This window comes from Ornithodoros turicata, chromosome 4 (genome assembly GCF_037126465.1).
Source record: "Ornithodoros turicata isolate Travis chromosome 4, ASM3712646v1, whole genome shotgun sequence".
NCBI lineage: Eukaryota > Metazoa > Arthropoda > Arachnida > Ixodida > Argasidae > Ornithodoros > Ornithodoros turicata.
The window spans coordinates 42,136,834-42,157,530 of record NC_088204.1 but is presented as its reverse complement, the minus strand read 5'-3'; the positions used below and the strand labels follow the sequence as shown (position 1 = coordinate 42,157,530).

Sequence of the window (20,697 nt, the reverse complement as noted above, 5' to 3'; positions counted from 1 at the left end):
ATCGTGAATCGTGTAGCGGACGACGACAACGACGACAACGATGGCCACGCGCGTGGAGCACCGGCTTCAGTTCCACCGGCGCGGCCATGGAGATAGGCCACCGTCATCGCCTCTCCGTGGCATACCATCATCGCCGGTCGGGGCTCATGTAGAGGAAGACCACCGTCCTCTACATTTGGTGACCCGGACAAAGAACATCACGTCCGGAACAATTCGGCCCTTCACCATCCCAAATTTCTGACCACGCCATCGAGCAGCACTACCTCCGGCACACACGGCCCACCTTCACTCCTACCGCACTCTTCGCTCTCTCTCACCTACGCTTCTCTCTTCGCTCAAGTCTTCTCACGCTTCTCACTGCCGGCCGCGACACTCGAGCCTTGCGCTCACTTGCCGGTTGCGGCAGTCGCGGCAGCCGACGCCTCGGCACACTTAAGCCCGTCTCGGCACCTCACTCACTCCACCTGGGACTATCGAGCTTCGGCTCCCGTGCCGGTCGCGGCACCCCAGGACCACGACACCGAGCGCCTCACTCTCTCTGCGACGGATCGCTGTTCCCGTCCACACCTACACACGGATGCTCTCCCCGTCTTCATCCTCTCTGAAGTGCCGCCAACGTGTGCCGTGCCCCTATTCGACCACACGTCTGCACGTCCACCACGGTCGTCCTCAACTCCAGCTCTTGCGATGCGTCCGCAACGCATCTGACGGCCGGGGGACCCCTGTAGCGGACGACGACAACGACGACAACGATGGCCACGCGCGTGGAGCACCGGCTTCAGTTCCACCGGCGCGGCCATGGAGATAGGCCACCGTCATCGCCTCTCCGTGGCATACCATCATCGCCGGTCGGGGCTCATGTAGAGGAAGACCACCGTCCTCTACAAATCGGAGTTGCTCTCCGACTCTTAATGTGAAACGTTAAACTGGAGCGTTTAAGCGTTCTGTTAAACTGAAGCGTTTGAACGTTATGTCAAGGTGAAGCGTTTAAACGCTTTGTTAATACGAAACGCAACGCCTTTCGAAACGGATAGCTATTTAAGCAACTTCTTACATTTATTAATGGGAAACATTGACGCTCCAGGCGTTACGGGGACGGAGACAGAAGTTGTCCTCGTTATGCCTGGCGTGTCATTGGTTCCCATCAGTAATTACCAACTACGCCACTTTCTCACTGTCTTATAAGTAGCTTATTACTCCAGTTCATATTTGGCTTTTAAGCAACCCTATTTGTGTTCATTTGCGTCGTATATTTCATTACTAACCAACGTATTTCACGACAGTTCAAAACATATCCAGCTTGTAATGGCGGTGATGACGATTGAATCCCTTTTGTGTAGATTATACTACTAAACATTCTGTATTTATCTTCTTTACTCGAGTAGTATTTTGGTGAAAAGACCAACGCGGAAACTTGTGACCTTGAGCGACCACTTTAGCCTGAAGCATGTAGCCTGCTCTTTCCTACTGGTTCCCACTACTGCACTGTAAAAACAGAACATTTGCCAGTTACGCATTAAAAAGAAATCACAGTCTCGAATGATATCATTCTTGCCCCAGAGTGGGAAAAAAGAGATTAGCACGACTTTTGTGGCATTAAGCACTGACGCGAATTCCCACAAACAGCCGTACACCTCCCGTTATGAACAAATTGGGATGGTGAAAAGGATAACACCCAGAATTGTAATTCTGCCGGACGATGTAGATGAGATAAAGGGCAACCTCCATGGAGCGAATGTACAGCGAAAAAGCTGCGAACTTCGCTCAGCGTCGGACGCCCAGCGCGAGGCGTCAAAAATGTGAGCGTCCGCCGCCGATCTGCCCATGCCAGATATTTTCGCCCAGCGTCCACGATTCCGGAAGCGTCAACTGCAGATGAACCAATCAAAGTGTTTTTCCGCTACGATCTACGCCAGATCGCCTGCACGTGGTCGTCTGCTCTCGTGAATCATCGTCGTCGTCGTCTTCTTGCAACTGGATGCTGTCGTCTGCTCGCTGTTTCGCCAACTGCATCGTTAGTACGTGAGGCATTCTCTGCCAAGAAACATGTTTTCCTTTCGCAGTAGTGAATATGCATTTCGGTACGTTACTGGGCGCATCTTTTCAGACAGTTGTTGGATTTAGTTGCAAAATTTGTGACATTAAATGCACTTTTTCGAGCAACTGATTTCACTAAGCTTTCACCTTATACCCTGTCAACAGTGCCATCACAGCAAGACTTCCCGACGCCGTCCGCTGGTTTTTCGCTCCATGGAGCTGGTGCCGGCGAACAACTGGCGGCGGAACGCGCGTGGCAGTCTGCCGCGCGAACTTCGTTGCAAAAATTCGCTCCATGGAGGTTGCCCTTTAAGCTCCGTTTTTCGAGTGTCAGTGATCCCAATGCCACGAGTGCACGCGGAGCGGAGTTCGGTGTACGCTGCGAACGGGGTCGTGGCAACGGTAGAAACGGAATAAAATGCGCCCTTCGTTGTGACTGATCTTTATTAAACATAAGACGATCACAAATGAGTGGGACAAAGGAACATGCCACTTTAACGATACCCTGCACTTTCTGTCTTTCAATGAAAGTAAGCTGTAGTCTTTAGAGGAGGAAAAGAAAAAAAAACGAAAATTTGCAGTTCACTTCTTTATTACAAATAAAAGTCTCCTACGAAGACGTTTATATACGTATACGTGCCGCTGTATGTTTATGCAAACGAAAACCTTTGAACGTACTGAAGAGTGCGAGGTACCGGGCTGGTTGGTCTGGGAGTTCGACCGCTTCGTTCTGTCAGAGGTTGAAAATGAAGGATTGGGAGTTAACTAAGTTCGGGAAAGAGGGTTCATATATATATAATTGGGTGTTTACGTCGCGAGACAACTGAGATCATGAGCGACGCCACAGCGGTCGGTCTGTGGATTGCTTTTGCCCACCTGAGGGTTCTTTAACGTGCGATGAAAGCTCATCACACGGCACCCCGTATTTAACGTCCCTCGCGGAAGACGGCGTGTCTAAGCAACTTGTACCCTGCCACCAAGTTGCTGGCGTCCTCGGCCGGGTTCGAACCCGCGAAAAGAGGGTTCAAGTGACGAAAATGAAAGAAATCGTAATTTCGGAGTGGTGCAGTATGCTCACAATGCCTCGCATCGGTTAAAGAAATTGCCGAGAAAATTTGGTGTTGATGTGGTTTTTAAGAAAGGTTGGAACTTATCTAGCATTATGAAAAATGTAAATAAGGAAGTAAGAACTGGATTGTTGTGTGGGAGCTGTTTATTGTATACCTCTAAAATGTGGGAGGGCCTATATCGGCCAGACATCAAGGTGTGTTAACATTACATTAATGGAGCGCGTCAGCCGGCAAAAGTGTCTGGACCTTCCACTGGGAAGGCATTTGGGTTAACTGCGGTGGCTGTGGGGGGGAGTGGAACAAAACTGCGGTGTTACATAGGTCAAAGAAGGTTGTAGCGTTAATGTATTCAGAAGCGCTTGAGATTACGAAAGCAGGAAAAAAGTGTCTCAGTTCCACGTCTGTAACACTAACCGATAAGGTGAAAAATTTTATCGATGTTAATTAAGCGGTGCAGTCGAACAAGTTTTTACTGGTTTCTGACGGGTTCGTTCGAACCGTGCCCGTGTTTAGTGTCATTGTGTGTCTTGTCGTCAAACTGTGGTTGATAGTTAGTGCCTTGTCATCCGTCCCAATTTTTCATCCCCTGCACTGGGTTACCGCTTCTGCAATATTTAAACGTATCCTGGGAAAACGTTTAATTACGTATACGTGCTGTTGAACGTATATCTAACAAAACGCGTTTAAACGTGTTTTAAGAAAACGTTTAATCTGGGAAACGTGTTACAAAACGCATTTCTTAAGAAAACGTTTAAACGTTTCGACGTGTAAACGTTTAATAGCGAGCTCCCATCATAATCAAACGTAATGGTTTCGTACGTTTATTTCAGTGCGTATGACCACATTATTCAATGCACTCCGCTGCGCACTTCATCAATTCCAACCCAAAACTGACAAGACGCTTGTTCGCAGCCTGGAGAGCTGTTTTCTGAAAGTTAAGCTTGCAGAAAAAATTGGGGTATGATGAATTGCGATATTCTGTTCCAGTCGCTGTTATCAGCGCTCGGGCTTTGCGAAAGGCACAGCTCAATGGGAAAGACAAAAGGTGATAGCGACGCCGCTTATCTGTCTCTTTTCGTCTGGAGACAGCTAGAAAGCGTTTTGTGCTGGTTGCATTTTTGGTCACGTGAGCGAGCAAAAGTGCGACGAGCTTGCTAGGCGGGTCAATTTATAAAACAGATATGAAATCCTTTATGCAGGCTATTGTACACGAGCAAAAGAAGGCGTAAGACTTACGCGAAACTGATATTTGTGCGGTGATACTAAGTTACATCTTTAATTTATTGGCACCTAATTAGCCACTCAATTATAAGTAACGTGACAATTCATTCAGTAATTAGCAAATAGTTTGTAAGGATTGTGACGGAATAGCGGGTACTCAATTGATTAATTAACTAATTAATAGGTCAATTAATGAGCAGTTAGTAATGAATTGAATGACAACTACGTTAACTAATTTAAATGGCTAGTCCATTCATTCATTCGTTAATTATGAACTAATTCATTATTCACGTAAGTATCACTTACCGAATTAAAGTGACTAATTACTACTTTAATTACGTGATCGGTTAATTAAGTACTTCATTATGAACTCATTCATTGATTATCCACATAAGTACCACTTACCGGATTAAAGTGAGTAACTAGTGAACAGAAAGTGACATCAAATAAATAGTTAACCAATTCTAGTTAATTAATTCAATGTCGCATAGCGCAAGTCATCTCTTGAGACTAACTACGGCATTTGTCAATACATGCGCCCATCAACAGAGGATTAAACAAAACACACACACAAAAAAAAGGAAAACATAACCACACCCAATACCGCAAGCTCAGCAGCCGACATCAGCAACCCTTGAAGGCGGCTTGCACGCTATGCCTTCGCTCTTTGCGGTCAAGCCAAACATATCTTCTCGTGTACATCTGTCATTTGAGACTTTTTTGGCCCAGGGAACCGCAGGCGGTAGGACTACCGCAAAGGTAACAATATATTTTAATTCCCCATTTAGCCCTGAACCTATATCCCGAAGAAAAATGTGATATCTTCATCACAGCAGGAGATATTAATTCATAATATTGTCCCGTTGGTGCGCTTTTCCTATACCTTCCATGTATTCGCCGTCCAAAATGCTCAACCTCTAGGGAACCGATGCCATTTGGTACCCAACTATGATTTCTGTTCAAATGGGCTCAGAAGGGCTCCCTGATACTATATCCCGGGGAAAAATTGGATATATTAAGTAGAACGGCAGATACAGCAGTTTTTCTTACTTTCCCATTGTATTTTTGACTAGTTTCGATTGGCGGCCACAAGATGGCGCAATGCGTCGCTGTCCAGAATTTCTGGGGATGCTTCACATATTCTCAGCATCCTCTACAGCAACTGCTGTTGGGCTAAAAATCCAGAAGTTACACACGAAAAAAAATTAACAAATGTAGAACAGACGACACAGAAACATAAACAGAGAAATGAACATGAAAAACGGACACGAAAATGATTGGGACCGTGTTATGCTGTAAATTTGTTTTTTATTTGCGTGTGTCTCTGGTTCTGCATTTTTGTGAACGTGTGCCACGTTGTCGGCACCCTTGCCCCCTTGTCACAAAAAGAACCTCAGACATAAAAATGCAGGTTGTGAGAGGCCCATAAACACCGCTTACATTGCTAACCTGTCTATCACAAGACGTGTGAAAGGATTGCCAGATTAAAATTTAATAATACAAAAATGAGGCTGAAGTACATAATTCCAATAGAAGGGAGAGTAAACATTGGAATAACAGGTAAATGTAAAGCACTGAAGTGTTGGCATTCTTCTGATGTGTATGATACACAGCTCTATTTAACCCATGACATATATGTTGTCACTTCTCAACATTATCAACATTGTAACTTCTTGCATTCAACATCAAGGTGCTATACCTATTCCATCTAAGCGGCTCGTCTTTACACGGACAGGTGGCACACCGTTTTGGCAGATTTGATATCTCTGCTTGTTGGATATATCAACCAAATACTGCCTACATGACATGCTGCATCTGCTGAGATATTCCATGATAGGCAAGCTGCTGAGATATGTTACGGGAGAGAAAGACCCCTGGAGCGATTAAAGGAAGTGCATACGAGTACATATGCTTTGCAAACAAGTTGTTCCAAAGTATAATTATGTTCTTGAATTGGCAAAGCATTTGTCATCTCATAGCAAAGTGATCAAAGAAACTAGTGAGAAATGCATAGCCGCAAGCACTGTTGCATGGCCATGTTCACAATGGGCAATGATGCGTTTCACTTTCCGTACCGCGGACCGACTACGCTCAATGAGTCGTTTTCAGTGTTTATGATTGATGTAGGCCATGGCAACTACCTGTGAACTTTGCAAAGTGCGCAATGATGTCTTTTGTGAACAAGACAAACCTCAATATATTCCCTTGTAATTTTGGTCCTACTATTAATTGAGTTGAGGGTTTCAGGTAGTTGGCTGTACACCTCCTCTCCCATCGCTAGTGAAAATGACACATTAGTTATGTGTCTTCTAATGCTCTTAAACTAATTGTTTTCGTGAATGCACACGAAAACTACGTTTCGCAGACACTACGCTGCTGGCATACAAAACCTTTGTACAAAGCGCCTTGGAAACGGTTTAGAAATGGTTCAGTTGAAGGCTGTTAGGTTAATCACTAAACAGTATGCTGAGGATCAGCTTAGAGGATCCATACTTTGTCCTCCCAGGATCTTCTTCACTAGGCTGTGCACATCATCTGAATATTGTGCAATCTGTTCAGGTATCAAGTACAGCTTTTTGCCTTCTACAATTGCCAAACAGAATGCTATTCGTGGTGGAAACAGGGAACATACCTTGAACAAATCTTTGGAGACTGCTCGCTCCTGCCATAGCCATAATAATGGCTACAGTATGTATAAATAAGTTTGTAAAAGGCTGAACGAACAGGCATCACATATTGTCATATTGTGGTTTGGGCATGGTGAATGGGTGCGAAATAAGTACTCTTTCCCAAATTGTGGGTTGAATCTCCCCCAGGGCAGCTGCGGAAGTAGCACAGGAAACACAGAGAGCTTAAGAAAATGGACAGAACTGCACAGAAGTATGTGGACTTTGTATCCTGCTGCATCAATAGATCTCTTCCGGTTTGTAAACAAATGACATCATACTGTTCAACAGCGCCACCAATTTGGTAGAGTTGATCTAAGCTCAAAGCTAGGGACGGACAAGGTCGCGTCTAAAAGGCACGGTCTTGAGGGGATTACGGTGGTCTCTGAAAGTGCACGCGACTTTTTGGACCTGCTTTTCTTTCAAAGGGAGGCAGCGAACAAGTGCTCATTCGTGGAACCCAGCCCTCCCCTTCCGATTTCTTTCGGTTTCAGTCTGTCTACCAACGTCATGATGACATTTATATTTTATTGAGGCGGTCCCACACACACTGGCTTGCTATAGAGGCTACTGACTGTATATCAAGTTATGCATACACACATCACGAAACAATAAACAATGCGATTCGCGATTGGCCCTTTCGTGGAAGCAGGGGTGAATGTATCCTAATGATATTGATTATGGTGCTAGGATTAGCTGTTAATCTCCTTGAAACATCCTTGCTCTTTGATCAAGCACCGTGAGTTTTCTCTCTTTTTTTTTCCCTTTCGAAGCCTAGTGATGTCGCAAATTTTCATTAAAATGGTTTCATGGAACGGATGGGTGACCCACGGAGGGACACGAACGAAACATTTCTAGTGCCGGAATTGCCTCGACGCAACTTTCGCATAGTTCCTTAGGCTTAAGAAAACCCGATCAGAGTAACTGAATAATACGACAAACATCAAACTGCGCGTAACGCACGGTCAGACTTACGCATCCTTGACAGTGGCTGTTTTCCCAATAACGCTTTCACAGTGATACGGGATAGCGAAGAAACAGACAACAATAAACTTCCAAGTTCCCCACCGCCAGCGAACCTCACACATGCTGGTTCTCCTGATTCTCTAACTGGGAAATTCCACATCCATCTTTAGGCGTTCTTCGGACAGCGACAACGAAGGATGCGACTGGGCTTTCTACGTCGGAAGCGCCGTAATTGCTCTCACCATCGTTGCGGTGGTATCGGTCCCCGGCTATTTCTTCGTGAAGAGTTTGCGTACGTACAGTATATTCTGCCCGCTAGCAGTCGTATTAGTCATATTAGTGTCTTGTATTAGTGTTTTCGCAGGAAATTTAAGGAACCGTCTTTTACTTGGTATAGTGCTAGAAGCCAAAAATTATAAATATAACTGGAACTCTACAGGTCCCGACAAAAGTTTACGTAACACCGGAGTGGTGTGTATATCTATCGCAGCGATACTTTGTTACAAACAGGTGACAGGGTACTCCATGCACCTCTCAGTAAGGGTCGATTCACACGATGCAACATTTGGTGCGCGCAACCAGGTTGCGCCACCAAGTTGCACCGTGTGACGGCGAAGCTGTGGCTGCGAAACCCGAGTTGCAGGAGTTGCAGAGCCGATCGCTTCACAAGCGATTTCTCCTGCAATTCTATCTGCAACCTGTCATACGGCTCCGCCTTGCAAGCGCGACTAATCAGGAAGATTTCGATGTGTCACTTGTTGCAGGGGCAGTATACGCGAGACGATGAAATTATCACTGACCAGTGGAAATCATGCAAAATTATCGAAGTCGCAATGGACTGAAGTCGTAACGAGCGGGATAATGGATTGAAGTCACTGTACGATTGGACGGAAGTGATGACAATGATGTTGTTTGACGCCGTCTGGCGTGCTCGGTGACCACTCTGACTACTGAATCGACCTAAGTGTGTCCACTCCCTGCTAGGGTGTCGCTCCGATCAAGAAATACGTCGCTCTGGTGTTCCGTAAACGTTTGTCGGGATCTGCACATCGTATTCAGTGTCCCCTATGTTCAATGTCTAAAGCGGTGAGGGTTTTTCACTACATTTACTAAGCAACTTTATAACTACAAGCAAACTCACAATCATTTGGTTCTTTGTTAACGCTACTACGAACAGAACAACAAAGAACAGGAGCGTTGCTGAATTCTACGCCACAAAACGATGACAAGGAAACTAAAATCGCAGCTCCCCAACACAAGGCATGTGTTACAAACTTTCGAAACTAAATACCAGCAATCGCAGAAGAGCACTAGACCAGATAATTTGCGGTGAAATAACACCTCGTGTCGCAAATATCTCAGCAATGGAGGAAAGAAACGGAGAATAATCCTGAAGGGTAATCTGACACAGCCAGAAGCGTGTAATAAGTTACGCTGCGTCCGGGAATGTAACGTAACGTTTGAAGGAATGCAATGGTACCAGTGCAATGGTACAGGTTCCTCGGACATGTTATTCTACTGGGAAGGATGTTACATACGGGGTACCGAGTGCTGAGATTTCAGTGCAAATTTAAATCACAGCAGCTCTCGTGGCAAAGTGCACTCTAAGAAAAAAAGGTAGAATTTCCTACCCAGGGTTGCAGCGGGACGGTACTTCCACCATTTCGTGTCAAGTCACATGCGACTTCTCCCACGCGGGTACAAGCGGCGGCGTCCCTTTCCCTTGCTCCTCTCTCTCAGGTTTGGTTCCAGCAAACATTGGTTCCAGCACCGTGTGTCGGAGATTTCCAGCGCACGTGAAAAGAACCCCAGGTGGTCCAAATTATCCGCAACTGCGGCACATGCAACATGTCGCCACACAGCGCAGACAAACCTTACGTGTAACATCGCAGTACCATTATTATTATCGTTTGTCCACGTCTATACGGCCTTCATACTCACAGTTGCTTTGCGGCGCAAGCACAGAATCAAAGCGAAGTTTAAAAAACCCGAGTGGCTACAATCCATCTACAGAGTACAGACCAACCATGTGGGGTCACTCATACTAAAGGCCAGTTCCCACATACATCACTTCGCTTTATAGCGCTAGAAAATAGCGCTCAAAATCTGGCGCTGTTTTTCCGGTTGCCGTTCTCACATACTACCGAGCACAGAGCGCTATCCTGCTGCAGTCACGGGATATCTCGTTGCGACGTGATGCACCGGTACCACCGTGATTGTTTATTGTCCGCGTCGGATATCCGTAGCATGAACGTGGATGACACTTTCGGTGCTGTGATCGCGATACCGAACTATAGTAACCAAACAGCAATGAATTGGCAGATGCACGGGCGCTGAAACTCGTGGCCATTTTCACGTCGTCGTCGCCTTCCCGCCTTGCTGCTTCGAGTGATCGGAAGCAAAACAAACCCCAGCTTCCGCGACGTCACGGCTGAAAGACGCTTTACGATTGGTTAACACAGACTCACCGCTCAATATAGCGCTAGAAAAGTTGACCGGGGCTCAACTTCGACAAGAGTGGTTTTATAGCGGTTCGCAGCAATGCGAGGAGGAAAATATAGCGAAATTTTCTAGCGCTATGTAGGAAAGCGCTATATGTGGGAACTGGCCTTAATGTCTGACTCGTGATGTAGTATCAGATTACATCCAATTACGTGGTTGATGTCCCCGCAATCAACTTTCATTGAAACAGGGTAGGGCGAAACACTTACGTGGATACCAGAACACACTCGTCGAGGAATAGTTCACGTTGAAATCCTCTTCAAAAGAAATATTTAGAATACGATATAAAAGTGTTTTGGGGCACCGAGGAAATTATGAGTCGTCACTGCGCAACGAGCAAGACATTGTTTGAGTTCTGAGCGTGCACAGTGACGACACTCTATTTCTCTGAGGCATCAAAACTGCTGGGGTACCCTATCCTTAGAACTCCCTAATCATACAATGGTTCCTCACAAGACACCCCTTCAATCAGATCTGTTGAACTGAACAGAATAATGTGTACACGATTTAACAGTCCAGAGCGCCACAACGCGATAGTTTTGCGTTAACCTGGGTCGATCTTTGGCGAAGAACCGGTTCCCTGACATCCTTCCAGCTCATCTATGGGTGTGCGTGCACTACAACGTTTTTGTCTCAAGCTGTACATATATGCTACACATATGTCGTGGGCGTTATTCGAGGAACACCAGTTACAATCACCTTACCACGTGTCCATTTCAAATTTGCAATAATCATCCGCATTTGCATAATCTGCCATATTGCATAATATGGTTCATTTGTTTCGCATTCACGAAGTTATGTTATCATTTCAGAAATCGGATCTTGGCCATCTGAAACAGGTGAGTACCGCAGTTGGTGGACCTTGCACGCTCTCCCAGAAAGCGTGTATCCTTTTCTTATTATTCGATCGTTTCGTAATGCTTTCGCCCCGTGTACTTCGCAGATATTGTAGAACCATTGCCCGCGTCCGTTACGAGGACGCCAGCACGCGCCAGGATATTTGACGGTATGTTTCGTCATTATCGTGCCGATATCAAGTTTTCATGAAGTACCCTGGTGATCTGTCTGTGTTTACTTTTAGCGGATCCATCGAAATTGGACGGCGATGCAGAACGTGAGTAGGTTGCTGGAACTGAATATAAGGAATAATCTGTCCAAGTAACTAGTGATAACTGATCGACACTTGCGACTTCTGCTCACGCATGCTCACTCATATTCTGCTAATCTCCTTGTTTGTTCACTCATGCCCACTAACTCGTCGCTCATTTCTCCGTTTACTCATTCATCCTCATTTACTTCTCCGTTTGCTCACTGTGCTCAGCTCACTCTGCACATTGAGCATGGGCGAGCATAGCGATAAAGGAATTTTGCCGGGGTATAGCGAAAACAATAAAAAAACAGACGTAACAAGGATTACGGAGAGGATGGCGGCTAGCTTGTAAAGATTCACAGTGCAAGAAAACCTTGAGCTTGAGGACACGTAAAAGACATTTGTGTGCGTACGTCTTTTACGTGTCCTCAAGCTCAAGGCTTTATTGCACCAAGGAAAACGAAACGTTTAATAATCCCCTCAAACTGCAGCAAACACATTGACTTCTGTGTGCACTTAGAGCAAAGAAGGTTCCCGCACTAGTTGCACGCAATAAACGTTCGTGAAGAAGCTCGACGAGGATATACAGTCTGGCCAATCCCCAAACGAACATTATTCTACCCACTTTGGGACAACATTTACAGTTGCAACACTCGTCGCTTTTGATGGAACAAGAGAGGAGATTTACCACTCCGAGAGCGCCATCTGAATGCATTTATGCGATCGCTCTAAATTTCTACGTTAGAATGGTCGTTCACTACAGCAGGGCGTCATATACCACAAACACTCAGGTGCCGATGGATGGATGGACGGGCGTCTAATATCCTATAGGACGCCTCGAAATCAGGGAACAGCAATGACTCAACAAGATCATATATGGATTCTGTAAGTGGACGGAAGGCCTCTGGCATAACAGTGAACCATGTCGTGTGGATAATTGCTCACAGCTCCCTGACATTTATGTGAGCAGAACCTGACGAGCGAATAGACCACACTATAAATACGGAAGTTCACCGCACTGCTTCACCGCGTCTTTTACAGTAGATAACCTTTGCTGCATACAAGAAATTACAGTGTCAGGGCAAGGTATCCTAAACTCGTCGCTAACTCTCAATGGCAAAAAGGCAACAGAGCGGGACGGCACCTCTATAATACGTTTTGCAGAGGTACGCTGAATGGTACAGCTTCTATCTTGAATTGATTTTTACGAAGTCGTTAGGAACAGAACGCATACCTCTCCAGTGGAAACAAGCAAAAATAATTCCGGTTTTCAAGTCTGGTAATACTCTTGAACCTGCAAACTACAGCAAGGTCTCGCTCTTACCGGTTTCCAGCAAAATTCTCGAACATTAGTCTACAAGAACTTGGTGGACCACCAGAACAACAGCAGTTTTTTTACCCCATTAAAGCACGGCTTTCGGAAAGGGGTATCTACCATCACGCAGCTAGTACCCACCATTACCAACCAGTAGCCACCATTAATTCACATGGGCAGCCGGAAGTCATATTCCTACTGTCCTGTCCAATTCCTTCGACAAGATAGCACCTGGCCGGTTTCACGTCAGTGAAACCGGCGTGACGTCTCGAGTTCAGGCAGGGAGGTCCCATCGACCTCCTGGATTTTCATTATCTTTTTATATTTTGAAGCTCATCAAATATGATGATCGACAGCGGTAAAATGAATCATTTCTATGGAGTAGTTTTCGTGCAAAAAAATCGAGAAAATCCGGCCCCGAGTTCGAGTGTTTCAGTCTTGCCGTGTTTGCACACGTACATCTCCTGAGCTTTAAAAGATATTGTAGTGATATTTTTTATGGTTTAGTTTGCCTACGCACCAGCAGTCCGTGCGCAAATTTTGGTGGGCAGGTGCAACGCTCTGTGCTATAAAAAATGACGAACATGCTCTCTCGCGCAGTTTTGTTCTAACTTCGACGCATGATTTATCTGCCTGTATATATCCCTCATTACTATTCTTGGTATCAGTTCACTCAGATTGTAATGCTCTTTCATCTGATATATATATATATCGTGCGTATACCTCCTGCAGGTATCTGCTGAAAGAGGCAAATGTTAAGGCAAATTTCGAAAAAACAACGATTTTGCTCGTCCGTTTCTCGAAAAGGCCCCTTTTGATTTCATATATATTATGCCAGGACTTCGCAGAATGTTAGACCCTTCACCCGACGCAAAAAATTGTGCTTCAAAAGGCGTACACTGGCGATTAGCGCGTTAAAACGCGGCCCTCCTCTGCGTGCGTACGTGTCGGAGCCCGGCTGCCGGTATACCGCGGGATGGCGGGCCTCCTGTCGATGTGTACAGGAAAGGGACAACTTTGTGTAATCAAAGGTGGTAGTTTATGTCGATATATTTACAAGACTGCGAAAAAGCAGTATTTTGCAATGACAGCGACAAATGATTTTACTCAGTCTCTATGAAAACGTCACTTTTCTGGATTCATTGTCCACTGTGCGAGCTATGAATGTTTCTCTGCCTCGACTTGGCGATGTCTTGCTTTGCCACGTATGCGAACCTTGTATGCCACTTTGATGCGGTAGACATTTACCCATTCCTTTTTCTTTTGCATCCTAGAAGAAACCACGTCCTCGGCGCGCACATGGCGTAAATGGACGCGCTTTAGGTGTTTTGGCAAGAACGTCATCATATCTTGTGACCCTAGGATGACATCCTGCTCGGGTGAACGTAAGTTAGGTGTCGTGGCATGGTGCTTGATTATTTCACCGATCCTGTCACACGCACTTTTGTAGTGGCCTGTTCCTGTGAACAGCCATGTCGCGCTCGCAAAAGTAGACTTGGAGAGCTCATAGAGCCTATATGCCGATTTATAAAATGGCTCGCCGCTCCATCCGACATGTAAATCATCAGCTGCAACAGGAGCATTATCGTCAAGCCACTCTTCAATAGCGATGGAAGCTAACAGTGACTGCTGAATCGTGACACAAGTCTTCGCTCACCACACCAAAACTGTGCGTTTCCGTGCCAGCTGTTACCACACATGTGAATATGGAAATCTGTTTTTCTCCAGTGGCACGCTTTATTTCGCTAGCATGGCTACTGTCCAGTTTTCAGCGAAATCGAAGTGCATTATATGCGTCTTGGAAGGTGTATTAATATTTTTATCTCGTATGGCTCCGCTATGAACAACAACAGCAGATCAATTTATGGCGATGGTGATGAGCTCTGAGAGGAAATGTACGGCTGCAACTTCAGCACAGAACACGCGTTTTGTGCTGAAAGCCCTCCGCATAACTTAAAGGTACTGTAAAGCAGTAGACAAGCATGATATGCCGGTGATGTGACTAGAGACTTTGTTGCTTCTAAATACCATATGCGGAACCATACGACCGACAACGCGCTATAAATATTTTTTTATTTGCCATGAAAGATGCGGCGTAGTGGAGCGGTGCGACGCCTGGTGTCACACAACCCCCTGTACAGCGGGCAACACTGAAAATTGGTATTACACACTATTACATCGGAACTTCGTTATTTTAGTAACCATATTATTAGTTTTCGTGTTTACCTATGCATTCTGAAACCCCTGTTGACAATGTTTTTTTTTTTTTTTTTTTTTAAGTAACCCAGGACTGGCCGCTGTTCGATAGAGGCTCTGCCTACTTCTCTGCTGCGCCTGCGCGCTCCTTCTGTTCGCGGCCTCTTTCGAACGAACAAACTCTCTCTGTGAATCTCTGTGAACAAACAAGTCCCGACGCTGTCTGGCTTCTTGAACGTCTGACACATTTTTTTTTTTCAACCGCTCAGCATTTCATTTCAGTTCGCTTATCGGTTTATCCTCAGATCTGGATCGCTGTGTGGATTGCAGGGGCGGATTTTATGGTGGATTGTGGTGGATTGTTATGTCGGGCAGTGTTATACGCACGCAATGTGGTTGCCGCCGTATGTGTCAGGAGTACGGATTCATTTCGAATATCTAATACAGTGTTGCCCGTAATCTTTCATTGTACTTTTCTAATTAAGTGCACCGTCGATTGGAATAAAACTTGCGCAGTTTTTGTCCTGGTGGCTTGGACTGTCGAATAGCCACACTAAATGACATTTGATAGGTGCAGCTTTACAGTACCTTTAAAAATATCGTAAAATGACGTGAAGCAAGCTTGGCAGGAACTTGCGGGAACCCTGGAAAAGGAACTCCTAACTCGATATTTATTTGTACAGCATACGCATGACATTGTACGCTTGCAAAAATGAGGTTTTACCTTCGCTGACCATTTAGTCGTTGAAATACGGCTTTACGGCAACGATTCAGATGCTTTGTGGGAAACAAACGAAGTCCCAGGCGATGATTCTTTCTTCAGCAGGACGTCAAAAGTTTGCCGACGAATAGCTCAGGTAAGGCTAAGGCCAGATAATCTTGCCCAAGGGCGCATCGACAGGAGGCCCGCCATTCCGCGCTTCCGGTCAAGAGATCCAACGAGTCAAAAGATCCAAAGCGACAAGAGTTCCAACCCGGTCAAGAGATCCAAGGAGTCAGGAGATCAAACCGGTCACGTGACAAGCGGGTCAAGAGATCCAACCAGTCAAAGCGTCACACCGGTCAGGATTCCCGACAGAAAAGAAAGTCTATCCCTTACCATCTTCACTGCAGAACGATTGCGCTGTACGTAGCATTAACATAGGAATATGCCCGGTAACAGTGAAGACTTTTCGGTGTTTTCTCTCTTCTTACCACACACGCACAAAAAAAAGTAAGCGAGAAAATCCTGTGGTTGTGCTGTAGGTTACGGCGGCGAGTCCCCCTTTTGCCTTTGTACGTTTATGTCCATTGCCCCCAGCGCCGTAACACGCTATGCCAGAACGGATGCTTGTTACCAAGAATATTGAGCTCAACTTACAAAGAATCGTAGGCCGCAGGGCTTAAAACTTATTCAATTGTCGCGTTCTTTTCATTGGCCCCCACCCTTATCACGTTATTCTATTCTTTTACTGACCGTGCGGGAAAATACTGTCTGACTGTGCTTTCCAATCAACATTGACCCGTCACGTTCATTGACCTCAACCCCAAAATGCAGGGTATACTGCTGGATTCAGAGTTTTCTTTGTACTTTTGTGTCCATTGGCGCAGCCGTCCCCACGTTATGCCAGAACGGAAGTTTCTTACCAATAATAATAAGCCCAGCCGCAAAGTGCTTTGTCTTTGTCCTTTTGTGGACGGCGGGAAAAATTAAGGGAAAACTTGATACAGGAAAGCACATACACACAAAAAGAAAAAAAGATGTTCGGGCATATGAAGCTATCTTTTGTACCCAGAGAGAGTCCATGATCAGACGGTTCCGCCATGCAGAATGTCTGTCCACAACATCGACTTGACACTTCGACTATACGATGTGTTTGAATAATCAACGTGTTTGAAACAGCAGCCGGCCCACCCAACGTGAGTGTACGTAGCCCACGCTAACGCGAAGAGAAATAATCTCTAACACGAAGCGCTGAAAAAAAAAAAAAAAAAAGACAGCACTCCTATAAATCCTGTGTTACAAACAGGTTGATCTTACAATGCAACCACCTGTTTTTGACGCAAATGACATAAGAGAACTGTCGGCTTTTCTTTGACTGCGCTATGTGTTACAAAGTCAATGAAAATGAAAAATGAGATGTTGATTTCCCACCTGCATTTGTATTCTATTTATACCGCACGTAAAACAAGTCCCTCGTATTTCGATACGAGTAATTTGTGCTTAGCGATGTTAGAGTTAACGACGTAACACAAAGGGGTCAAAAGATACAAGCCTGGCGAACCCTCAGACGAGTCAAGAGATCCTCCGAGTCAAGAGATCCATCGGTGGATCTCTTGACTCCATGGATCTTTTGACCCGTTAGATCTCTTGACGTGGAATCGCGGCGGCACCGGCAGCCGGGCTCCGACATTTACGCACGCAGATTAGGGCAGCGTTTTAACGCGCTAATCGCTAGTGTACGCCTTTTGAAGCAGAATTTTTTTACGTCAGATAAAACGTCTAACATCAGGCCATGTCTTGACAAAATATAAATGAAATGAAAAGGGGCCTTTTCGAGAAACGGACGCGCAAAATCCTTGTTGTTTCGAAATATGCCGCAACATTTGCCTGTTTCAGCAGATACCTGTAGAATGCATACGCACGATAGATATATCAGACGAAAGAGTATTAAAGGCTGAGTGAACTGACACCAAGTATGCTAATGAGGGACATCTACAGTCAGAGAAATCACGCGTCGAAGTTGGAACAAAACTGCGCGAGAGAGCATGTTCGCCATTTTTTATAGCGCAGAGCGTTGCACCTGCACGCTAAAATTTGCGCTCGGACTGCTGGCCTGTAGGCATACTAAGGCATTAAAAAATTCACAACAATATCTTTTAAAACTCAGGAAATATACGCGTGCAAAACGGCAGAACCGAGACACTCGAATTCAGGGCCGGATTTTCTCGATTTTTTTTGCGCGAAACCTATTCCATAGAAATTATTAATTTAACACGCTGTTGGTCATCATGTACGGTGACCTTCTAGATATCAAATAATAATGAAAATCCAGGAGGTCGACGGGACATCCCTGCCTCAACTGACGTGAAGCCGACTACCTACTTCTGAAACGGCGATCTTCCATTAACAATGATGAATTGGTCTTCGTGATTTATTCCTCTCCAACAAGCAGAAACTGGTACAAATGGGGGAAGCTAGCTCAAAGTTTGCCTCAGCAGTCCTTCAGGGGTCGGTCCTGGGACCACTACTTTTTCCTGCTCTCGACATAACGAAGGATTTCCCGGTGGAGGTTCGCCCTTTCGCTGGCGACTGTATCATTTTTACCAAAGCGAACTCTAGGTGCGAACAAGTGTTCTTAAATGACTTCCTTAGGCAAATATACGATTGGTGCGCAGCATTACAAATAGTTTTCAACTATAGGGTGTGTACATGCACGTAACGAAAAGAAAGTCTGTGCAGACTTTTCAATGTTCCGTTGATTGCCATTTATTAGATTCAGTTAAATACTATAAATATGTGGGTGTGGGCTGGACATGGGCCTTGAACTGGAACGTTCATGTAGACAATATTGTGAGAAAGGCGGCAGGACTACTGTAGACTATCTAAAGCATTACTTAAAGGTAGCCAACTCCGTAACGAAGCTTAAGGCTTATAACATTTACATTCTGCCAATACTAGACTATGCTAGTATTGTCTGGGACCTCTAGCGGGAAAGCGGGAAACGTCACAAAACTATAAAGTTTCCAAAGACAGGCCCTAACGTTTATTTATAGCTGCCATGCGGAAGGACAGAGTTCATCTCTCGATTACGAAAGGGGTTGGCTCGAGTTGTTGGAATCCCGCCGTAGAAGAAATCGTCTCAGTACTTGTATCTGGTCGCCCATCACAAATTTAAGATAGATGCTGCGCCTTACCTGCAGCCTTTCACTCCAAGAGCTACGCGTCGAACGCCCCCTTGGCAGTCCAAACCATTCAGGCCCAAAAATTTTCCCGCGCACAATAGCGGAATGGAATGCGCTCCCTTCAGATGTGGTTAATGCTGGTATTGTTGACCAATTCGTATCCAAACTGCCAGCTCAGAGTCAGACATAACTACGTCGCACAACGTTTGTTTCTTGTGAATTATCTGCTATTGTATGTTTGTATTGTTCTCTCTGACATTGAGTGAATATGGAGTGGAAGACATTGTACTTCCACTCCTACTTGTCTAAATCTCTATCTGTCTCTCTAAATCCTCTTTGCCTAAAATAAAAATGAAAAATAACACACGGATAACCAATCACCGTTCAGAATGATATCGATATCTTTCCTGGTTTCTTGAAAATTGATAGCGTATGTCCTTTTGCACCAATTAACTCTTAACTGCTCGTTTTGTTGGTATATTTACCGTTGATGACGGATGCTTACTATCCGTGCAAGTTTTCCCAGTATAGCTGTGCCACGACTCAGCATTAGCGAGCAAGGAATCCTTCCTCTACTCCTTACATTAAATGACTATATGCCCAGACGACATCCCAAATGCTTATTTTTGAAATCGGTGGTGCACCAACTATCTTTTTGTTATTCTTAAGATATATTTCACCTGTGTGGAGCTCCCAGACGATTGGAAGACAGCCAAGGTTGTTCCAATTCTTAAACGAGGTTGCAAACTAAATACTGCAAATTACCGGCCGATATCCCGTCTGGACACATCGTATATAAGCATATCTCCAAATATCTGGAAAGTAAGAATTTTTGCTCTACCAGTCAACACGGCTTTCGCCACGGTCTAAGCACGGTGACACAGCTTGTGAATACAACTCATGACCTTGCTAAAGTTATAGACGCTCGTGTACGAGTCGACGTTATTTTTATGGATTTCGCTAGGGCATTCCACAGAGTCTTTCACAGGAAATTATTGTTAAATTTGAAGGTAATTGTAAGCGACTAGCTTTATACCTGGTTTTCCGATTATCTTGACAGTAGTAAACAATTTGCTCATCAGAAAAACTCTTACTCGTCCTTGGTATCAGTTACATTCGGTGTATCCCAGGGCTCGGTTATGGGCCCTTAATTTGTTGTTTTTAATTTTCATAAATGACGTGGCTATGGGTATTGATGTTAAAATGAACTTTTTTTGCTGGCGAGGAGATCGATTATGGTTATGACTATGCATGTTTAAATAATTGTTTGCAGAAGATGGCTGACTGGTGTTTGTTTGTTTGGATTTATTTCTATCATGCCTACCAACGGCTGACAACAGCCTACTGGGCAGTGCACTATAAAAATATAATATATAATTGAATTCATAGGAAAAGAAGAACGAACAACCAACTGAAATAGCACAATTCCAAAATTCGCGGTCACGCCCCGCCAGCACGCTCCGCCACTATGCTCAACCGCTATGCGGGAAGCGGCCTATTCAATGGGAGACAGCTTTTATGTCAGTTAACAGCAAAAGGGAATAACATTTTTAAGATGCCATCGCCTAATACAGAAGAACGCCATGCAAAGAACCCCTGGAGATATGAAAGGCGCTAGCAGAATATAAACTTAGTGCACCCTGGCTGAATGAATTTTAATGCATTGCGCCTATGGGGATTCCGTCGATTTTTGCGCAGGGCCCATGTTTAGACCACAATTTTTCGACAAAGGCAGTCAAATTCTGGAAG

At 45.0% G+C, this 20,697-nt stretch overlaps 1 protein-coding gene across 1 annotated transcript in view; it reads left to right on the top strand.

Moving 5' to 3' along the window:
* The window catches only part of LOC135392378 (uncharacterized), a 322,651-nt gene that overhangs the window by 12,671 nt on the left and 289,283 nt on the right, over positions 1–20,697 (top strand). The window contains exons 3-6 of the mRNA XM_064623094.1: positions 8,131–8,252; positions 11,275–11,301; positions 11,406–11,468; positions 11,544–11,576. Of these exons, the coding sequence (XP_064479164.1) occupies positions 8,131–8,252; positions 11,275–11,301; positions 11,406–11,468; positions 11,544–11,576 (245 nt within the window). The remainder of the gene's footprint in view (positions 1–8,130; positions 8,253–11,274; positions 11,302–11,405; positions 11,469–11,543; positions 11,577–20,697) is intronic.